Below are 18,394 nucleotides of genomic sequence, written 5' to 3'. Positions count from 1 at the left end.
GTTAGCAGAACTTCGGGCCTGTTGTTATGTCTCCCTGCCTGCCCTCTCATCCCAAGATGTTTTTAACTCTTGGCCTGTTTTCCCATATCACTGCTGAAGGAGAACCTGTTTTGGCAGGGGGTTGGACTAGATGATCTCCAGAGGTCCCTTCCAACCCCAACCAGTCTGTGATTCTATGACACAGTGGCCAGCAGCGCAAGCGCCCGCAGCTCCCAGAAAAGGGGGGACACCCCCAAACCACCCCCAGCCCCACACCACTGCCCTCCGCCTCACAGCCCCTCACACTCCTGCCCCACCTCCCCAGGCTGCCCCTCAGCCCTCACACCCCAGCCTCCCGTCCCTCACACCGGCCCCTGCCCACTTCACGCCCATACCCGCCCGCCGCTCGTTCTGCCCGCCGAGGGCCATTTCAAGGGCACCTGCGGCAACGCGGTATCTTTAAAAGCCTCGTTTCTTTTTTTTTTTTTTTTTAATTATTTTATATACATCTCTACACATTCCCCCATCGCCCGCAGGCGCGGGAAGGGCGCCGCGCCGCCTGAGGGACACGGTGGCGGCGGGGGAAGCACTTCCGGTCCGCGCCCCGCCTCGCGGGCGTGGCCTCGCCGCCAGAAGGGGCGGAGCGCGGCGCCGCCATTTTGTGGAGAGGGAGAGTGTGGGGTTGGCAGTTGCTTCCCATCCGCTTCGGCCGTGTTTGCAGGGGCTGCTGCTCACCGCCGCTATGCTGTCCGCTCGTGTGGCTGCCGCCCTCGCCCGCTCCCTGCCGCGGCAGGCCGGCCTGGTGAGCGTATTTTCTCCTCCCTAGGACGAGCGTGGGGGGGAGGCGGTGGCGGGTGCCGCCGCCATCTTGGGGGCCGCGGTGACATTGAGGGGCCGCGGCCTCCCGCGCTCGGGAGTGTGGGGTGGGGGATGTGTGGGGGGATCACCTCAGCGCTGGGTGACAGCGGGGCCCGACCGCCTGCTGAGGAGTGGGGGTGTCCTCACTTGGGATGCGGGGGGGTCTAGGGGACGGTGTGTCCTTCCCCGGGGATGCGGATTGGCACTGCTGGGGTTCAGGTTAATGTCTGAAAGCTGCTGGATACCAGCCAGGGTTAGGGATTTGAGCTGCGAGGCTCTGCCAGGTGGCATTTTTCTCCCTGTGTTTCTGGGGAAAGCGAAGGTGCGTCAGGACCCGTTCCAGGCCAGTGTCCCTCATGAAGGTGAATGGAGGAGAGGCCTGTCCAGGCTTTCAGAGAAATAGCATTAATGCTGTATGGGACTGCCCTGGGAGATTTGCTTGGGATGTAGGATTATAATCTTTTAATGCATTCATTATCACAGATTTTTTTTTTCTGTTTTTGCTATCGTCTATGTTCTAGTCATCCTTCAGAAATTCTGCAGCTAGATTTTTCTTAGAAAGGCCAACCCTTAGAAGACATAATTTTTCTTCTCCCTTGTGCAGAACCATGAGGGGTGCACTAATTTCTTTATGCCCTAAGCTTCTGATATTCAGCACAAAGGTGGCAAACGAGAGGAGGTGTTGCTTTGGGAGCTGCTGCAGGGCTGTGACGGTGACAGCAGTGCAATGCAGACAAATGCAGCGAGTAATTTAGAGCAATCTCCTTTACCATCTGTTCTTGCTTAGTAGTCCTGGACTTGGTTCCACAACTACAACTTGTGAATGCAGTGCTATGGAGTTCAACTCAAAACTGAGACGCATTAAATGTATAAGCTCATGATAAAAAATTTCAGTGTATTATCGCTTAATATTTTTTTTGAATGATTGAGGAAATCTCACTATTACTTATACAATTATTTTAGATTTCCAGAAACACCCTGGGTGTGGCGTTTGTTGCTACAAGAAACATCCATGCCTCCAAAACATGCTTTCAGAAAACTGGTGAGTCTGAGAAAGGTCTTTGTATAAGAGTGCGGTTTAAGAACTTGCTCTGTCAGACAAAAAGGAATTTGAATATGGAGTGTGAGGGCTGTGTATGTCAGTTGACAAAACGCTTGAGGACATTTATGTACTGACAGTGAACTACTTGTTACACAATAGCATCCAGGAGACTTCACTTTAATAACTATTCAAATTATGCCCAAACCAAAGGAGTTGTCACATGTCAGTTGGCTTACACAGCTTACCTGCTTCATGAGGATTTGATTCTTCTGCAGAATTACCTGAGAAAAATGCCTCGAATTCCAGTTTCCTGTTTTGTTTGTAACAGTATGAAGGAACAGATGACTTTCACAGGCCTGCCTGTGTTTGACCTTGTGTCCTTGAGTATAGCTTTTTTGCTGCTAGCATCTTGGTGTTTAGAGAAGGCAGTGGCGCTGGATAGCTGCATTTTTGGTAGTGGTGCATGTGCAATTTTTGAAGTGGTTTATCGTGATTAAATGTGTTATTAAGAAATAAGTTTCACAGTGTTATTTACTGTTCCTAGCTGAGGAAACAAAAAGTTGTTGGAGGTGTGCTGACAAACAAATTGGAGGAAGATGGAAAATACATTTTTATAGCTTATATTGAACGACTCGCTCCTTAGATGTACTGAGTTCCTTTAAATATATTTGGATCTTGGATTACAAAACACGACAGGGTGTTTTGGTACCTCTGGTGTAAGTAAATGCTCAGCAAGTGGAGCTAGCATGTCTGTTCTTTCTGAGCTAAGTCTAATCTGTTTAGTCTAATTGCATTCTAGGGGGAGAGATTGCTAATAGTATAGGACATACTGAAGGAAATAGGTAATTAAGGAACCATCAATGTTTTCATTGAAGCTGGCTCGTAATGATGAGTTGAAGCTGCTTTTATTGGCTGTGAATACAGAAGCTGTTATTTACCTTATGCATCCTATGTAGGGAAGGATGTTGTTTGCTAGACCTCATGGCATACTTGAGAAAGGGTACCTTGGCTTGTGAATTCAAGACAAGCTTACTGAATTCATACTGTGCCCTAATGTGCGAAATCTGGTTTGAAACATCTCTTTCCAGGCACTGCTGAGGTATCCTCTATTCTTGAGGAACGTATTTTGGGAGCTGACACCTCTGCTGAACTTGAGGAGACTGGCCGGGTGCTCTCGATTGGTGATGGTATTGCCCGTGTGTATGGCCTAAGAAATGTCCAAGCAGAAGAAATGGTTGAATTCTCTTCTGGACTGAAGGTAAGCTGTCACTGAAGCCTAGAAATACAAAGAAGACTTAAGAAGACTTTTAAGGAGAATCTGAGACTATGCTTGAGTTACCCATATGGACCCTTGACAGACTTTATTGCAACTTTAATGTGTAGTAATTAGTTGAAATAATACTACAGAAAGCAAATATTGTTTGAATTTATAAAGCTTTGCTTTCAGTATCTGGTTCTTGGCCAATATTTGAACTTTATGTGTCTTCATGTAGGAAGTATTAAGAACTAATCTGTCATTGGATTTTGTTTTCTTTGGTTTCAGGCTGGCTTTTCTGTTTACTGTTGAATAATAGCCTCTCTGCTCCAATACAGTGTGCAGTTTGCTGACTTCACAGAATCAATCAGGTTGGAAGAGACCTCTGGGATTATTGAGTTCAACCATCGCCCTGACACCACCCTGTCAACTAGACCATGGCACTAAGCCATGTCCAGTCTTTTCTTAAACACATCCAGAGATGGTGACTCCACCACCTCCCTGGGCAGCCCATTCCAATGTCTAATAACCCTTTCTGAAAAGAAATTCTTCCTAATGTCCAACCTGAACCTCCCCTGGCGAAGCTTGAGGCTGTGTCCTCTTGTCCTACCGCTAGTTGCCTGGGAGAAGAGGCCGACTCCCACTTCACTACAACCTCCCTTCAGGTAGTTGTAGACTGCAATAAGGTCACCTCTGAGCCTCCTCTTCTCCAGGCTAAACAACCCCAGCTCCCTCAGCCGTTCCTCATAGGTCAGACCCTCCAGACCCTTCACCAGCTTGGTCGCCCTCCTCTGGACTCGCTCCAACACCTCAACATCTTCCTTGAAGTGCAGGGCCCAGAACTGGACACAGTATTCAAGCTGCGGCCTCACCAGTGCCGAGTACAGAGGGACGATCACTTCCCTAGACCGGCTGGCTACACTATTCCTAATAGAGGCCAGGATGCCATTGGCCTTCTTGGCCACCTGGGCACACTGCTGGCTCATGTTTAGCCGGCTGTCGATCAGCACCCCCAGGTCTCTTTCCACTGGGCCGCTTTCTAACCACTCTTCCCCCAGCCTGTAGCGCTGCATGGGGTTGTTGTGGCCAAAGTGTAAGACCCGGCACTTGTTCTTGTTGAACCTCATGCTGTTGGTCTCGGCCCATCTATCTAACCTGTCCAGATCCCTCTGTAGGGCCTTCCTACCCTCCAGCAGATCGACACTCCCACCCAGCTTGGTGTTATCTGCAAATTTACTGAGGGTGCACTCAATCCCTATGTCTAGATCATCTATAAAGATATTGAGCAGCACCGGCCCCAGAACTGAGCCCCGGGGAACACCGCTAGTGACCGGCCGCCAGCTGGACTTTGCCCCATTCACCACCACTCTCTGGGCTCGGCCATCCAGCCAGTTTTTAACCCATTTAAGAGTCCACCCATCCAAGCCCCAGGCAGCCAATATGTCTAGGAGGATGCTATGGGAGATAGTGTCGAATGCCTTACTGAAGTCTAGATAGACTACATCCACAGCCCTGCCCTCATCTACTAAGCGGGTCACTTGGTCATAGAAGGAGACCAGGTTGGTCAAGCAGGACCTGCCTTTCATGAATCCATGTTGGCTGGCCCCAATGCCCCGGACTTAGGACTTAGGACTTCTTACAGTCCTAAGAGTAGGCTGGAGTTAAAAAGCTGCCTGACTGTTCAGGGAGTGCTGCAGCATCTCTTCCAGTATTTTTAATGACCTAACTCGCCTTAGGCAGAGAAGCTGCAGATGCTTTTCCCTTGTCCAGTTTGTAGGCAAGAGAGAAATGTTGTATTTGAACTCTGCTTATCCTTTCTGTTCTTTTTAGAGAAGTGACTTAATCCTAGACTGCTGCAAGTATAATTAATTAAGTAGTAAGCTGGAAGGCTTAGGCAGGTTCTCTCACCAGTATGGAAGAACTTATATTGTACATAAAAGCAGAACAGTGACTATTGCTACAAATAAGATTGAGATAAGATTATGTTGGATGTTCTACACTGTAGAATAATATTGGTATTAAACTGTCCAAATCTTGTAAACATTGGCATGGGTTTTCTCAGGATAATGTGATCTTTGTCCTAGGGTATGTCCTTGAATTTGGAGCCCGACAATGTTGGTGTTGTTGTGTTTGGTAATGACAGACTGATCAAGGAAGGGGATGTTGTGAAAAGGACTGGTGCCATTGTGGATGTTCCAGTTGGGGAAGAGCTGCTGGGCCGTGTTGTAGATGCCCTGGGCAATCCAATTGATGGGAAGGTAAGTGTAACTAGGTGTTTACTACCTCTGCTTGTATCTATGCGATACAGACTGCAACAGGTTGTTTCCTCTCTTCCAAGGGTCCTATTACATCTAAGACACGTAGACGAGTTGGCTTAAAGGCCCCTGGGATCATTCCCAGAATCTCTGTGCGTGAACCTATGCAGACTGGTATTAAGGCTGTGGACAGCTTGGTGCCAATTGGTCGTGGCCAGCGTGAGCTGATCATTGGTGACAGGCAGACTGGGTAAGTTAAATGCCCAAGCTAAAAATGTTTCCTTAAATAGAGACACGAGTACAGCGTGCTCAGCTGTATAAAGCTGAACACAGAACTGCATAGATGTTGGGAGAACCGTAGGCAGCTTAACTTACCGAGCTCTGTGTTAACACAGGAAAACTGCAATTGCAATTGACACAATAATCAACCAGAAACGATTTAATGATGGAACAGATGAGAAAAAGAAGCTGTACTGTATCTATGTTGCAATTGGCCAGAAGAGATCTACTGTTGCTCAGCTGGTGAAGAGGCTCACTGATGCAGGTACAGATTTTTGAAGATGGTTGAGCCTGGCAACTAGTGACATCGTGTTCTCATTATAATGCTGAATGTGACTGTGACCTCTCCTAGCTGCGAGTACAGGCTGAATTCTTATTAAATGAGTGAACTACTTTGGCAGACAAGAAATTTTTCTAGGTATCTGGGGAAAAAAACCCTTTTTGCTATATCACATTAGAAGACTAATGTGAGGCACCAAAACTGCTGAATTGCTTCTGGAAAAGTCAGCCTATGTTTTTTTTTTCAGCAGAGTTGAGAGCTTCCTCTTGGCAGTCAGGCAGACCTGATGGCAAGCTATGGCCTACAAATATTTATGGCCTTGGCATTTGTTTCATGTGTATGCAAGTCAGTGTGAATGGCAGTTGCAAGTTTAGTGAACAGACTTTACTGCCCAAATGTAAGGGACTAAATGATAGCATCTTTCAGAAACTGATCTCGTTGACCAAGGCTGCATATGTAACAGAGCTTGCAGGAGATTGGGCACCTTACCTCTTGCCTGCTGGTCAAGCAGAGTGATACCTAGTAGGAAAATAAACCCATTTTAATGACAATAATATGTTTTTGGGACCATGAAGCAAAGGGTAGTATCTCCTTGCAGAAGACTTTACAGACTTTAAGGCTGAGTGACTTCTAGAACAAAAGTGTATCTTAGTGAAAGTTTAAACCTCATTTTAAATGGGAAAGAATTCTGCATGTGTTACACGTTAGCTGCCATGAACTTGCTCTTGAAACTTCTTGAGTTAGTTGAGCTATGGATGTGTTAATCTAGTACAGTGGTCTTTCCTGTAGCAATGTAGTAATGCTGTCAGGGCTTGCTTCAGCAACTAGTACTTCACATGCATATTGTATTTGCTGATTACTGGCATGATGAGGTAACGTCCTTACGGTGGTTTGTATCTCCAATTCTTTCCAGATGCCATGAAGTACACTATTGTGGTCTCTGCCACGGCATCTGATGCAGCACCCCTTCAATATCTGGCTCCCTATTCAGGCTGCTCCATGGGGGAATACTTCAGAGACAATGGAAAACACGCGTTAATTATCTACGATGACTTATCCAAACAGGTCAGGAAACGTTGTTTATAGGTTTCATAGTCTAGCATTGGTGTTTGTATCTGTAAGATCACCTCAGGTTTAGAAATTCAAAATGTTAAATGAGCTGCTGAAGTCTGGAAGCTTTCTTTGTACCACACAGGCTGTTGCCTACCGTCAGATGTCTCTGCTGCTGCGTCGTCCACCCGGTCGTGAAGCCTACCCAGGTGATGTGTTCTACCTGCACTCTCGCCTGCTGGAGAGAGCAGCCAAAATGAATGATTCCTTTGGAGGTGGCTCTCTGACCGCCTTGCCTGTCATTGAAACTCAGGCTGGTGATGTGTCTGCTTACATTCCAACCAATGTCATCTCCATCACTGATGGACAGGTAGGACTTCTTCACATGCTACTACTTCTGTGTAACTTACTGGCATGTCTCTGAGGAGGCTTCCAGGGTTCTGATCAAGAGAATAAAACAATTTTCTCCTACAGATTTTCTTGGAAACAGAGTTGTTCTACAAAGGTATCCGTCCAGCCATCAATGTTGGTCTATCTGTGTCCCGCGTAGGTTCTGCTGCTCAGACCAGGGCTATGAAGCAGGTAAACATGAAACTGCTGCTCCTCCTCTTACTAGAGATAAGCAGTGTGTAGGCTTTCCAACCCATTTCACTCTAAAGAGCTGTGAATAGAGAGGGAATAAAGCTTTGGATTCATTAGCGTTATGAAATTGTAAAAGAACAAACTTCGTGGATGTCTTTGATATTTCCATTGCCTGCTGAGAGAGGGAGGGAAGAAAAGAAAATAGTATCTGCATGAAGATGTAGGACTATTAAGTTTCAGTATGCTGAACTGGGTACTGATCTAACTAGAATAGAGAATGCTCTCTTAACCCCCTGATTTTTAGCCCAGATAGGGAATTAGAGCGGTTTAATATCAACTGTCACCACTTCAGGGAGAAATAGCATGCTTATGTTAAAAGGCCAAGCAGACAGTGGCCAGCAGGACTAGGCAAGTGATCGTCCCCCTGTACTCGGCATTGGTGAGGCTGCACCTCGAATCCTGTGTGCAGTTCTGGGCCCCTCACTACAAGAAAGACATTGAGGTACTGGAGCAAGTCCAGAGAAGGGCAACGAAGCTGGTGAAGGGTCTGGAGCACAAGTGTGATGAGGAGTGGCTGAGGGAACTGGGGGTGTTTAGTCTGGAGAAAAGGAGGCTGAGGGGAGACCTTATCGCTCTCTACAACTACCTGAAAGGAGGTTGTAGAGAGGAAGGTGTCGGTCTCTTCTCCCAGGTAACAAGTGATAGGACGAGAGGAAACGGCCTCAAGTTGTGCCAGGGGAGGTTTAGATTGGATATCAGGAACAATTTCTTCATGGAAAGGGTTGTCAAGCATTGGCACAGGCTGCCCAGGGCAGTGGTGGAGTCCCCATCCCTGGAGGGATTTAAAAGCCATGTAGATGTGGTGCTTGGCGACATGGTTTAGTGGTGGGCTTGGCAGTGCTGGGTTAATGTTTGGACTTGGTGATCTCAAAGGTCCTTTCCAACCAAAATGATTCTATGATTCTATGATTTTTAGAAATGCATGTGATCATCTGTCAGAGTCTTGAGATTCACTTGCCTGGTATGCAAGGCAAAGCTGACTTGTGACAACTGTCAGCTGAAGATAGCCTGCAAACTACTAGACACATTTAAAAGGTGATCAAACTCCGTATCTTCTCTTGTAGGTGGCAGGTACCATGAAGCTGGAATTGGCTCAGTATCGTGAAGTAGCTGCCTTTGCTCAGTTTGGGTCTGATCTGGATGCTGCCACACAACAGCTGCTGAACCGTGGTGTACGTCTGACAGAGCTCCTCAAACAAGGACAGTATGGTGAGTGTCTTGGACCTAACAAGTCTGCGTTTCCCATTAGTCTCTTATGCTAACAAGGTTGGTCTTTGTGGCAGCATTAAGACATTCTGTGGACATGGTAAATGTAGATTTATTTGAACTACGTTGTATATGTGCAGTTGACCTTCAAATAAGGACTGAGGGAACTGGGGGTGTTTAGTCTGGAGAAAAGGAGGCTCAGGGGAGACCTTATCGCTCTCTACAACTACCTGAAAGGAGGTTGTAGTGAGGTGGGTGTTGGTCTCTTCTCCCAGGTAACAAGTGATAGGACGAGAGGAAAGGGCCTCAATTTGCACCAGGGGAGGTTTAGATTGGATATCAGGAAAAATTTCTTCATCGAAAGGGTTGTCAAGCATTGAAACAGGCTGCCCAGGGAAGTGGTGGAGTCACCATCCCTGGAGGGATTTAAAAGCCATGTAGATGTGGTGCTTGGGGATATGGTTCAGTGGTGGGCTTGGCAGTGCTGGGTTAGCGGTTGGACTTGATGATCTTAAAGGTCCTTTCCAACCAAAATGATCCTATGATTCTATGACTCTGTAGTACTGCTGTCTCCCAGTGTAAGAGTTACCGATGGCATCAATGCTTTCTTTTCTGCAGTTCCAATGGCTATTGAGGAACAGGTTGCAGTCATCTATGCTGGTGTAAGAGGTCACTTGGACAAGCTGGAGCCCAGCAAAATCACTAAATTTGAGAGTGCTTTCCTAGCTCATGTGCTGAGCCAGCACCAGGCCCTCCTCTCCACGATCAGGTATGATGATTTATCTTACTTCATCCTCGGGGTGTTGACTTGATGTCTGGAGTGCAGATAATGGTCACTGAACTGTTAATTTAGTGTATCTTAGAACATCAGGCCTTAAGCTGCCTGTACCAGAACTGGAGGTTACATCAGCCTTCCTGCTGTCCAGAGCTCATTTTCATGTCTTCAGTTTTTACTTAGGAAAACCAGCTGATGCTTAAAATGAACTTACTTGCATACCTGTCCTGTAATCTGACACTGAAATCACTTAATCGAGTCAGTTCCCATGTATTTGACAGCTTTAAGCTGTGTTAATAGTGCTGTGGATTGAGTGCTGCTCACTGCCTTCCCTGCTATAGAAGACAGAGCCTTGTTGAACTACGTACAGCTGTTTTGAAAGTGTTGACAAATGTTAATTCTTAAACGGGACTCACTTTTTCAGGAGAGGAGATGTTACGTTCATTTCAGTGGTACAGCTTCATACATCAAACAGAAATGTGTTGATTCATCTGCTAATTGTGTTAAAAATTGGAAGGTTCATTGTAAAGTGTTTTTCTTTGCCTTAGTCAGTGTTTGACCATATATCTCTTTCTGTGTCAGAAGTTTAACTAAACTCTTTTCAACAGGACTGAAGGGAGGATCTCTGACCAGACAGAAGCTAAGTTGAAGGAAATAGTTACAAGTTTCCTGTCTACTTTTGAGGCATAAACTCTTAAAACTGTTCAAACAGACCAGGCTCTTGTGATCCCATGCTCCAGCTCCATCAGTGATTTAAAAGTATGTGCGACTTGACTGTACAGATCTCAATGAGAATAAAAGTTTCCATGTACAAAGGCTTGTATATTCTGTTCTAAATTACTGCTTCTTGAGCAACACATGCCTTTAAAACCACAGAGTTACACTCCCCTGGACACACCTGGACGAAACTCCCTGTACAGGATCGAGTAGGGGTAGGGGTTGGATGCTGTGGCTAAGACTGCAGTTTTCATTGTGACAGCTGAGGGTCGCTTGTGCAGTTTTTATCCTTTTCACCAGACAGCTGATCTCAGAGAAAGGTGTACAATGGGGGAGGCACTTTATGCTGTCTTGTCATGGGTGGTAACTAGTTGAACCTTATGGTATTATTTAACAGTCTGATACTGTGACAGTATTTCTTAGAAGTGCTGTCTAACCCATTCTGGTGCCTGGCTTTCAGAAGATGGGTTCTTTCAGAACTGACTGTCCTTATGTCTCAGGATAACTGCCCAGTTAGCCGTTACAGTAGTAACTGCTGGAGGTTTAAATGCCACCATCCTCTGTAGTCTCACCACCCTCACAGGAAAGAATTTCTTCCTAATATCTCATTGACATCTCCCCTCTTTCAGTTTAAAACTGTTCTCCCTCGTCCTATCACTCCATGCCCTTGTAAAAAGTCCCTCTCCAGCTTTCCTGTACTTCAGGTACTGGAAGGCTGCTATAAGATCTCCCTGGAGCCTTCTCTTCTCCAGGCTGAACAGCCCCAACTCTCTCAGCCTGTCTCCATCGGAGAGGTGCTCCAGCCCTCTCATCATCTTCGTGGCCTCCTCTGGACTCGCTCCAACAGCTCCATGTCCTTCTGTTCACTCTGTTCCCCACTTCCTTCACAGGAACATCCTCCCTCCAAGTTCAAACCTGCTGTGTTACAAGCAGCTGGAAACATTTCATCTCTTTCACACAGTTCCAGGCTCACAGGCTTCTCTGTTAAGGGCTTGAGTGCAGTGAGAGTGTGAGTGTGAGCTCTTGCTTCTGCAACACAGGAAAAAATAAGCACTTAGTTGTAGTCCAGAAGTGTCGGACATCTTGCTGGGAAGAGCTGGGATGTTAGAATAGTGCTGTGCTCCTGGAGGAGGGCTTCCTGGGGCATTGCTCTTATCTTTCACAATGCTCTGTTGACACACAGCTCCAGCAGCCATGGCTGGGCAGCTTCCTAGGTGTGAAGGAATACTGCAGTGGAGCCTTTTTGCTCTGGCTGCCCTACATCACTTATCCCTTCCAGGGCAGTTTTTACACTTTGCTACTCTTGCATAGTGGCTAAACCCCAGTTACTTGGTGGTGGTGCTGCATCATGTTTTACTTACACCCTGCTGTAGTTAGAAAGCACTGAGCTCAGGGGTGACACCAAAGCTGATGCGCAGCTGTTGCTGCAGGGCTGACAATGACTGTCACGCATGCTGCCCGCAGCTGCTCTGCTTTGATCCACAGTGCTCTGTCCTGCTCGCTTGGGGTCTCAATGCCTTTCCAGTGCAGTCAGATCAGAACTTGGAAATTTATTCCAGAATTCACACTTTGGAGACTTTGTGGGCTTGCAGCTGGGTAGGTTGTACCTTAGCAGATAGATGTTCAGATGAGGTTGCTAAAACCTCTTCAAAGCTTTGACTGATGCCGTTCAAATATGAAACACAGATGTGATGCTACATCTGCTGCCAAGGCAGGAACTGCAGCTGTGACTGCTGAAAGCAAAATCCATGCCAACCTGCTTTAGTCAGTATAAACCTCAGAAACCTTTGCCAAGTGGCAGTGGCCTCAGGTCACGACTGAGCAGATATATTTCAGTAAGTGGAAAAAGGCTTTTTTTTTACATGACTGGACTGTTTTAGCTGTCCCTGTGTTAAAGCAGAGACAGCAGGTTAAGGCAGCAGGTCTGATTCAGGCTTTCCAGCACACAGTGTCTTATCTCATCTGCTTTCATCTTTTTTAAGAACTGCTCAGAGGTTGCTCACAGAGTGCCTCATCTCAGGTGCTGTCCCCTCATCAACTAAGGATAAGAACAAGACACACATGGTGAAACCTTCCCAAAACACTCTGGCAATCTCTGGCTGAGCCAGGTGGGGAATGTGCTGCAGGTCAGAGGGGCGTGGCTGTGCAGCTGCTGGCCATGATGCTCACCTTCCGCTCGTGTTTCCTTCATGAAACTGTGTGGCTCAATCGGGTTTGGCTGTCACTAGTGGGTTTCTCCCTGTGGTGCAGCCATACTGTGCCTCGCATCCCCACCCACCTCAGCCACCTGCAGCAGCGTGCCCTGGTCCCCCAACCCACGGAGACCCAGGAGCGCACAGCAAAGCTCCACACAGCAAGTGGGGTGGATCATGGAATCATAGAATTGTTTTGCTTGGAAACGACCTTTAAGATCACCAAGTCCAACTGTTAACCCAGCACTGACAAGCCCACCACTAAACCATGTCCCCAAGCACCACAACTACACGTCTTTTAAATCCCTCCAGGGATGGGGATTCCACCACTGCCCTGGGTAGCCTGTTCCAATGCTTGACAACCCTTTAAGTGAAGAAATTTTTCCTGATCTCCAATCTAAACCTCCCCTGGCACAACTTGAGGCCATTTCCTCTTGTCCTATCACTTGTTACCTGAGAGAAGAGACCGACACCCACCTCGCTACACCCTCCTTTCAGGTAGTTGTAGAGAATGATAAGGTGTCCCCTCAGCCTCCTTTTCTCCAGACTAAACACCCCCAGTTCCCTCAGCCGCTCCTCATCAGACTTGTGCTCCAGACCCTTCACCAGCGTCGTTGCCCTCCTCTGGACTCGCTCCAGCACCTCAAGATCTTTCTTGTAATGAGGGGCCCAGAACTGCACACAGGATTCAAGGTGTGGCCTCACCAGTGCCGAGTACAGGGGGATGATCCTTGCCCTAGTCCTGCTGGCCACACTAGTGCTGATACAAGCCAGGATGCTGGTGGCCTTCTTGGCCACCTGGGCACGCTGCTGGCTCATATTCAGCTGGCCATCGACCAACACCCCCAGGTCCTTTTCCACCAGGCAGCTTTCCAGCCACTCTTCCCCCAGCCTGTAGCGGTGCATGGGGTTGTTGTGACCCAAGTGCAGGACCCGACACTTGGCCTTGTTGAACCTCACACATTTGGCCTGTAACAGTTGGATGTAACCGTGCACTTTAGGGGTGGGACACGGGGGACTGGGTGGGGACACCGAGCTGCGGGGTGGGACCGGCCGGGTGGGGCGGGATGGTGCAGAGCGTGGCGGAGCGCGGTGGCAGCAGTATGCGGGAGGCGCGGTTCAGGGACCACTTCTGGGTGAGCGGGGGGCACGGTGAACTGGGGGGAGTGGGGACAGGACCCAGCCGGAGCCGGGGGGGGGGGGGGGGGTCACAGCTGGAGGCGGGGGATCACAGCTGGGTCCGGGGGTCGCCCCTCTTTGGTCAGAGTTGGCTTCAAAGTCGCCTTCGTGGTTCTGCGGTGCCTTTGCTGAGGGCTCTGAGCACCCCCCGGCAGGCACTGCCCGGCCACACGTGTCCTCAGAGCTGTGGCTTTGCAACCTGCCCTGTGCAGCCAAAATAACGCCCCAGCGATCTCCCGCTGCCGAGCTGGAGGAAGCTGGTGCCGGGCTGAGGGTTTGATAATATTAATTGGTCACCAGTGAACGACTTGGAGACACCATGGCCAAAAAGGGTCCTTTGATGTCAAGCTAATCCCGGACTAGGAGCTAGTCCCTGGGTGTGCTGCTGCCGAGCTGTGGAGGAAAAGCCTCCCCTTTCGGGGAAAGCCGCAGTTTATTCTTTTGAGTCAGAACTGTGCTTTTGGGAATGGAGAAGTGCTGAACAGCCACTTATCTGCTGCAGGGCATCGGCTCTGTGGCTGCTCAGTTCCTCTTGGTGCATGGACCTTCGTTCCAGGTACTGGCAACCAGGAAATAAATGACAAAATTCTGGCTTTAGGGGCTGAAAATACCCGTCTGTGAATGGCGGCGCTCAGGGTTTCCCAGACTATGCCTGGGAAGCAGCTCCTGTCTTGCAGGATGGAGTGAAGGTGCGTGGGTCCTGGGAGGAGCGGGCGCCAGGCTTGGGGCTGCTGCGTGTTGTGGAATAAGAGGGGTAGATGCTGAGCACTGGGCTTGCCCAGCATCATTAGCATGTTATCTGGTGCAGCGCTGTCAAATATGTAAATCCTGTATAGGTATTGAGCCCGGCTTGGAAAATAAAGCCAGCTTTGCATCTGGCAGCTCTTTTCTGAGCTGTTTTTTTGCCTGAGAAATTTCCACAGTGTTCCCTTTGCTTTGCAAACGTACACAAGGGGTGTGAGGGTGGTGGAAGCATCCCCCAGGCTGGGGGGATGTCACAGTTTAAAGCTGGGCCGGCTATTAAACCTGTGGCAGATGCTCTCTGTTAACCCTCCCCCCCCTCCCCCCTCCCCGCAAAAGGGAAAGGGAAAAGGGAAAAGGGAGAGAGACTTACGGGTTGGAAAGTTAAAACAGTTTTAATAAACTATAATAATGAAAAAGAGAATAATAATAATAATAGAAATAATCAAATATATACAAATATATATACAAAACCAAGATTGACCTCCCCTGAAGTCAGCCACGTCACCACCAGCACTGCAGGGCAGGCTCCGGGAAGGCCCAGGCTGGGCCTAGCGACGGTCGAGAGCTGTATTCAGGAATGCACGGATCGGGATCGGGGGAAGCAGGAAAACAGACGGAGTCCTCTTCGGACACCGGCCATAGCAGAAAGAGAGCGAGACCCTCGTGATCCCCCCACTTTATACTGAGAATGACATGTATGGGATGGAATACTCTCGTTGGTCAATTTTGGGTCACCTGCCCTGTCCGCTCCCCCCTGCAGTTGCGACCCCCCCTTCGGCTCTTCACTCGTAAGCAGTGAGGAATTTAGCAGTGACCTTGGTTTCTCTAAGACTAAGTACAGCAAGAGCCTTTCTGCATAACATCCCTACCGGTGCCTCAGTGATAACTACAAACTTCGAGGGTTATCAGTCCTGGAAGCAGACACTGTCTGCAAAACATGCAGTTAGTTTCAGAAAGTGCAGTTACTTAGAGGAGACTTAGCTGAAAGTAAAAATCACTGAAAGGAAAATTGGCCTGGTTTAGGCCAAACCAGGACAGGGGAATAACCGTGATGCCAGGAGAGTTGAGTAGACATGGTTTGTCGTGCTTCGGTGGTACATTGGATTGAATCATAGAACCATAGAACTGTTTTGGTTGGAAAGGACCTTTAAGATCATCGAGTCCAACCGTTAACCCAGCACTGACAAGCCCACCAGTAAACCATGTCCCCAAGCACCACATCTACATAACTTTTAAATCCCTCCAGGGATGGTGACTCCACCACTGCCCTGGGCAGCCTGTTCCACTGCTTGACAACCCTTTTGGTGAAGAAATTGTTCCTGATGTCCAATCTAAACCTCCCCTGGCACAACTTGAGGCCATTTCCTCTCATCCTATTGCTTGTTACTTGGGAGAAGAGACCGACCCCCACCTCACTACAACCTCCTTTCAGGTAGTTGTAGAGAGCAATAAGGTTGTCCTCGCCGCAGGGCTGGCTTGAGCTAGCGCTGCCCGGTTCATTCCTCTCCTGCTGTGGCGTGGTGCTTTTTGAAGGAGGATCCTGGAAGAGAGGGCTCAGTGGGAGAAAATATCAGAGCAGGGGCAACCCCAAGCCCCCAAGGCAAGGAGGTGCCAGGATGTTGCACGGGGCACTCATGCCTGCCCGGTCTCTTTTATAGCACAAAGACATCTATTTACTGAATAATCATCTTGCTGAGCCCAAAATTATTGGTGTTTCCAGGGATTTTGCTTGTGCTTCAACCCCTGACGGAGGAAACATGCCTGGGGCAGGCAGCTGGGGCGGAGGTTGGCCGGGAACATGATGGCCGATGACTCAGTGGAGAGATCAAAGCCCCGCTGCGGTCGTTTGGCCCATGGAAAAGGCCTGTACCACCCTGACCAGTCTCCACACCACGTACCGGTGACTGTGCATCAGCTGCGAGGGCCAGGGAGGGAGGGGTGGAAAGAAATGGCAGAAAAGAACCAAATTTAGACGAGGTGCAGAGGGCTGCTCTTCCAGCTTTGGTTTGCTGTTAAGTGCTGTGAGAGAGTGCAAACTTCCTCCTGCAATTTTTCCTCTTAAATTACTTCGGTTAAGCCGAAAAGGGAAGGAGAACTCTTCTTTGCTGAAGCAAGTGATTTCGCAGTGGTCAGGACAGCTTGATGGGAAAGGGGAGATTTTGGGAGGGTCGCAGAAGAGGGATGCTCCAATTGATGGGACAAAGTCTGAAAAAATAACCAAACCCCCCAAAAGCTGAGCCATTTTTGGTATTGCATCTTCCAGCTTTGAAACGTGGCTGGTCGTGAATGGCGACCGCTGAATTTCTTTGTGTGGGGTTAAGCTGCAGCCCCCTCTTGCTCTGCCGAGGTGGCGGGGTTGTGTCCCTAGAACAGGGGGGACTGATGTAGCTTTAAACCCCAGCAGTTCTGGTTTCTTCAGTGGGCTGCGTGTGTCTGTCTTTTCCCGCACTGGAACCTGGTCCTTGCTGAGTCATAGAATCACAGAATGGTTTGGATTGGAAGGGACCTTAAAGATCATCCAGTTCCAACCCCCCTGCCATGGGCAAGGACACCTTCCACTAGACCAGGTTGCTCAAAGCCCCATCCAACCTGGCCTTGAACACTGCCAGGGAGGGGGCATCCACAGCTTCTCTGGGCAACCTGGGCCAGTGTCTCACCACCCTCACAGCAAAGAATTTCTTCCTAATGTCTAATCTAAATCTCCCCTCTTTCAGTTTAAAACCGTTCCCCCTCATCCTATCACCACATGCCCTTGTAAAAAGTCCCTCTCCAGCTTTCCTGTAGCCCCTTCAGGTACTGGAAGGCTGCTAGAAGGTCTCCCTGGAGCATTCTCTTCTCCAGGCTGAACAGCCCCAACTCTCTCAGCCTGTCATTCATAGGAGAGGTGCTCCAGCCCTCTGATCACCTTCGTGGCCTCCTCTGGACTTGCTCCAACAGCTCCATGTCCTCAAGTTCATGGCGTGATGCTCATGATGCATGGCGTCGGGAAAGCACAGCGTGACTTTGCTCTCTGCAGTCGAGTTTGCTCACCCTGTTAGGTCTCAGCACAAGACAACAAATGCCATTAAATAAAAGGGTTTGCTCTTTTGCATCCTATCGCATCCCCTGCTTGCCCAAGGGCCGAAGTCCAGAGATGCCCAAATCTGCACCTGAGGGCGCGGAGGACCTTATAAACCCGCATTGCTCCGAACGCTCCCTCCCGCAGCCTGTGCTGCCTGCAGCTGCCTGCAAAAGAACTCCTGAAAAATGAAAACATGCCAAAGATCATGTTTGTTTCCTCTTGCCCCGGCTGTAGCGATTGCTGCAAGTTGAGCAAGAGTGGGGTTTTGTTTTCATTTGTTTTTGCAACCTGCTGTTCTTCTTTCACTATACGAGGTCTCTTCTTTCACTACACGAGGTCTCTTCTTTCACTTTAATCATTTTCTTGGTACGTGCCTGGTTCTCCCCAAGCCTGTTCTTGCAGAGTATTTCAGGTAACCCGACAGCAAAGCTTTGGGTCTCATCGTTCAGTCCTTGTAGGCACCTGTAAAACTATGTGGGAAAAATAGGAATGATGATAATGCTAAAAAACACTTTAAGTCTGATCTGTTGGCTAACAACTTGCAACTTGGAGAGTGGATTTTTGGTTATTTTGCATTTAATGAGACAAAAACAATGCTCTGCTCTCTGCAGTGTATTGCAGGGTGCATTAAAAAGAAGCATTTGTTGAAACATTTAAAAAATAAGCAAATAATGCTGAAGACTGAGAGCTGCTGACTCTCACCGAGGTTGGTCCGGTCAAATGGTTTTTAAAAATAAGACTTGGGTATCTAAATCTTTCAGGCACTCTCTTAAATATTTCTTTGTCACACCAAGAAAAAGTGATGCTGCTAAAGCAATCCATGGCTCAGGCAAGTCATCTGCAGTAAAAGCTGCACTGGCACATTTGATTTTCTAACAAA

General features: G+C 48.4%; 2 protein-coding genes across 2 annotated transcripts in view; both read left to right on the top strand.

Annotated features, from left to right (window-relative positions):
• Positions 1–620: 620 nt before the first annotated feature.
• On the top strand, positions 621–10,436 carry LOC137675740 (ATP synthase subunit alpha, mitochondrial). Its single transcript, XM_068421938.1, has 12 exons — positions 621–781; positions 1,801–1,879; positions 2,968–3,137; positions 5,219–5,392; positions 5,473–5,639; positions 5,785–5,933; positions 6,862–7,013; positions 7,144–7,368; positions 7,473–7,580; positions 8,705–8,849; positions 9,465–9,615; positions 10,230–10,436. The coding sequence occupies exons 1-12, from the start codon at positions 722–724 to the stop codon at positions 10,309–10,311; spliced, it is 1,662 nt and encodes a 553-aa protein (XP_068278039.1). The 5' UTR covers positions 621–721; the 3' UTR covers positions 10,312–10,436.
• A 3,184-nt stretch (positions 10,437–13,620) lies between these two features.
• Positions 13,621–18,394, top strand: part of LOC137675708 (proline-serine-threonine phosphatase-interacting protein 2-like) — a 31,475-nt gene continuing 26,701 nt past the window's right edge. Inside the window, exon 1 of the mRNA XM_068421900.1 lies at positions 13,621–13,666. Coding sequence (XP_068278001.1) covers positions 13,634–13,666 — 33 coding nt within the window. The 5' untranslated portion in view covers positions 13,621–13,633. The remainder of the gene's footprint in view (positions 13,667–18,394) is intronic.

Source organism: Nyctibius grandis, chromosome W, assembly GCF_013368605.1.
Source record: "Nyctibius grandis isolate bNycGra1 chromosome W, bNycGra1.pri, whole genome shotgun sequence".
Lineage (NCBI taxonomy): Eukaryota > Metazoa > Chordata > Aves > Nyctibiiformes > Nyctibiidae > Nyctibius > Nyctibius grandis.
The sequence above is the reverse complement of the archived record's forward strand: the minus strand, read 5'-3'. Positions and strand labels throughout refer to the sequence as shown.

Excerpts from the sequence above, each read along its gene's own strand:
- LOC137675740 (XM_068421938.1), top strand. The coding sequence starts at position 722 with ATGCTGTCCGCTCGTGTGGCTGCCGCCCTCGCCCGCTCCCTGCCGCGG. Across the intron at positions 1,880-2,967 it reads AACATGCTTTCAGAAAACTG|GCACTGCTGAGGTATCCTCT; the intron begins GTGAGTCTGAGA and ends ATCTCTTTCCAG. Across the intron at positions 9,616-10,229 it reads GCCCTCCTCTCCACGATCAG|GACTGAAGGGAGGATCTCTG; the intron begins GTATGATGATTT and ends TCTTTTCAACAG.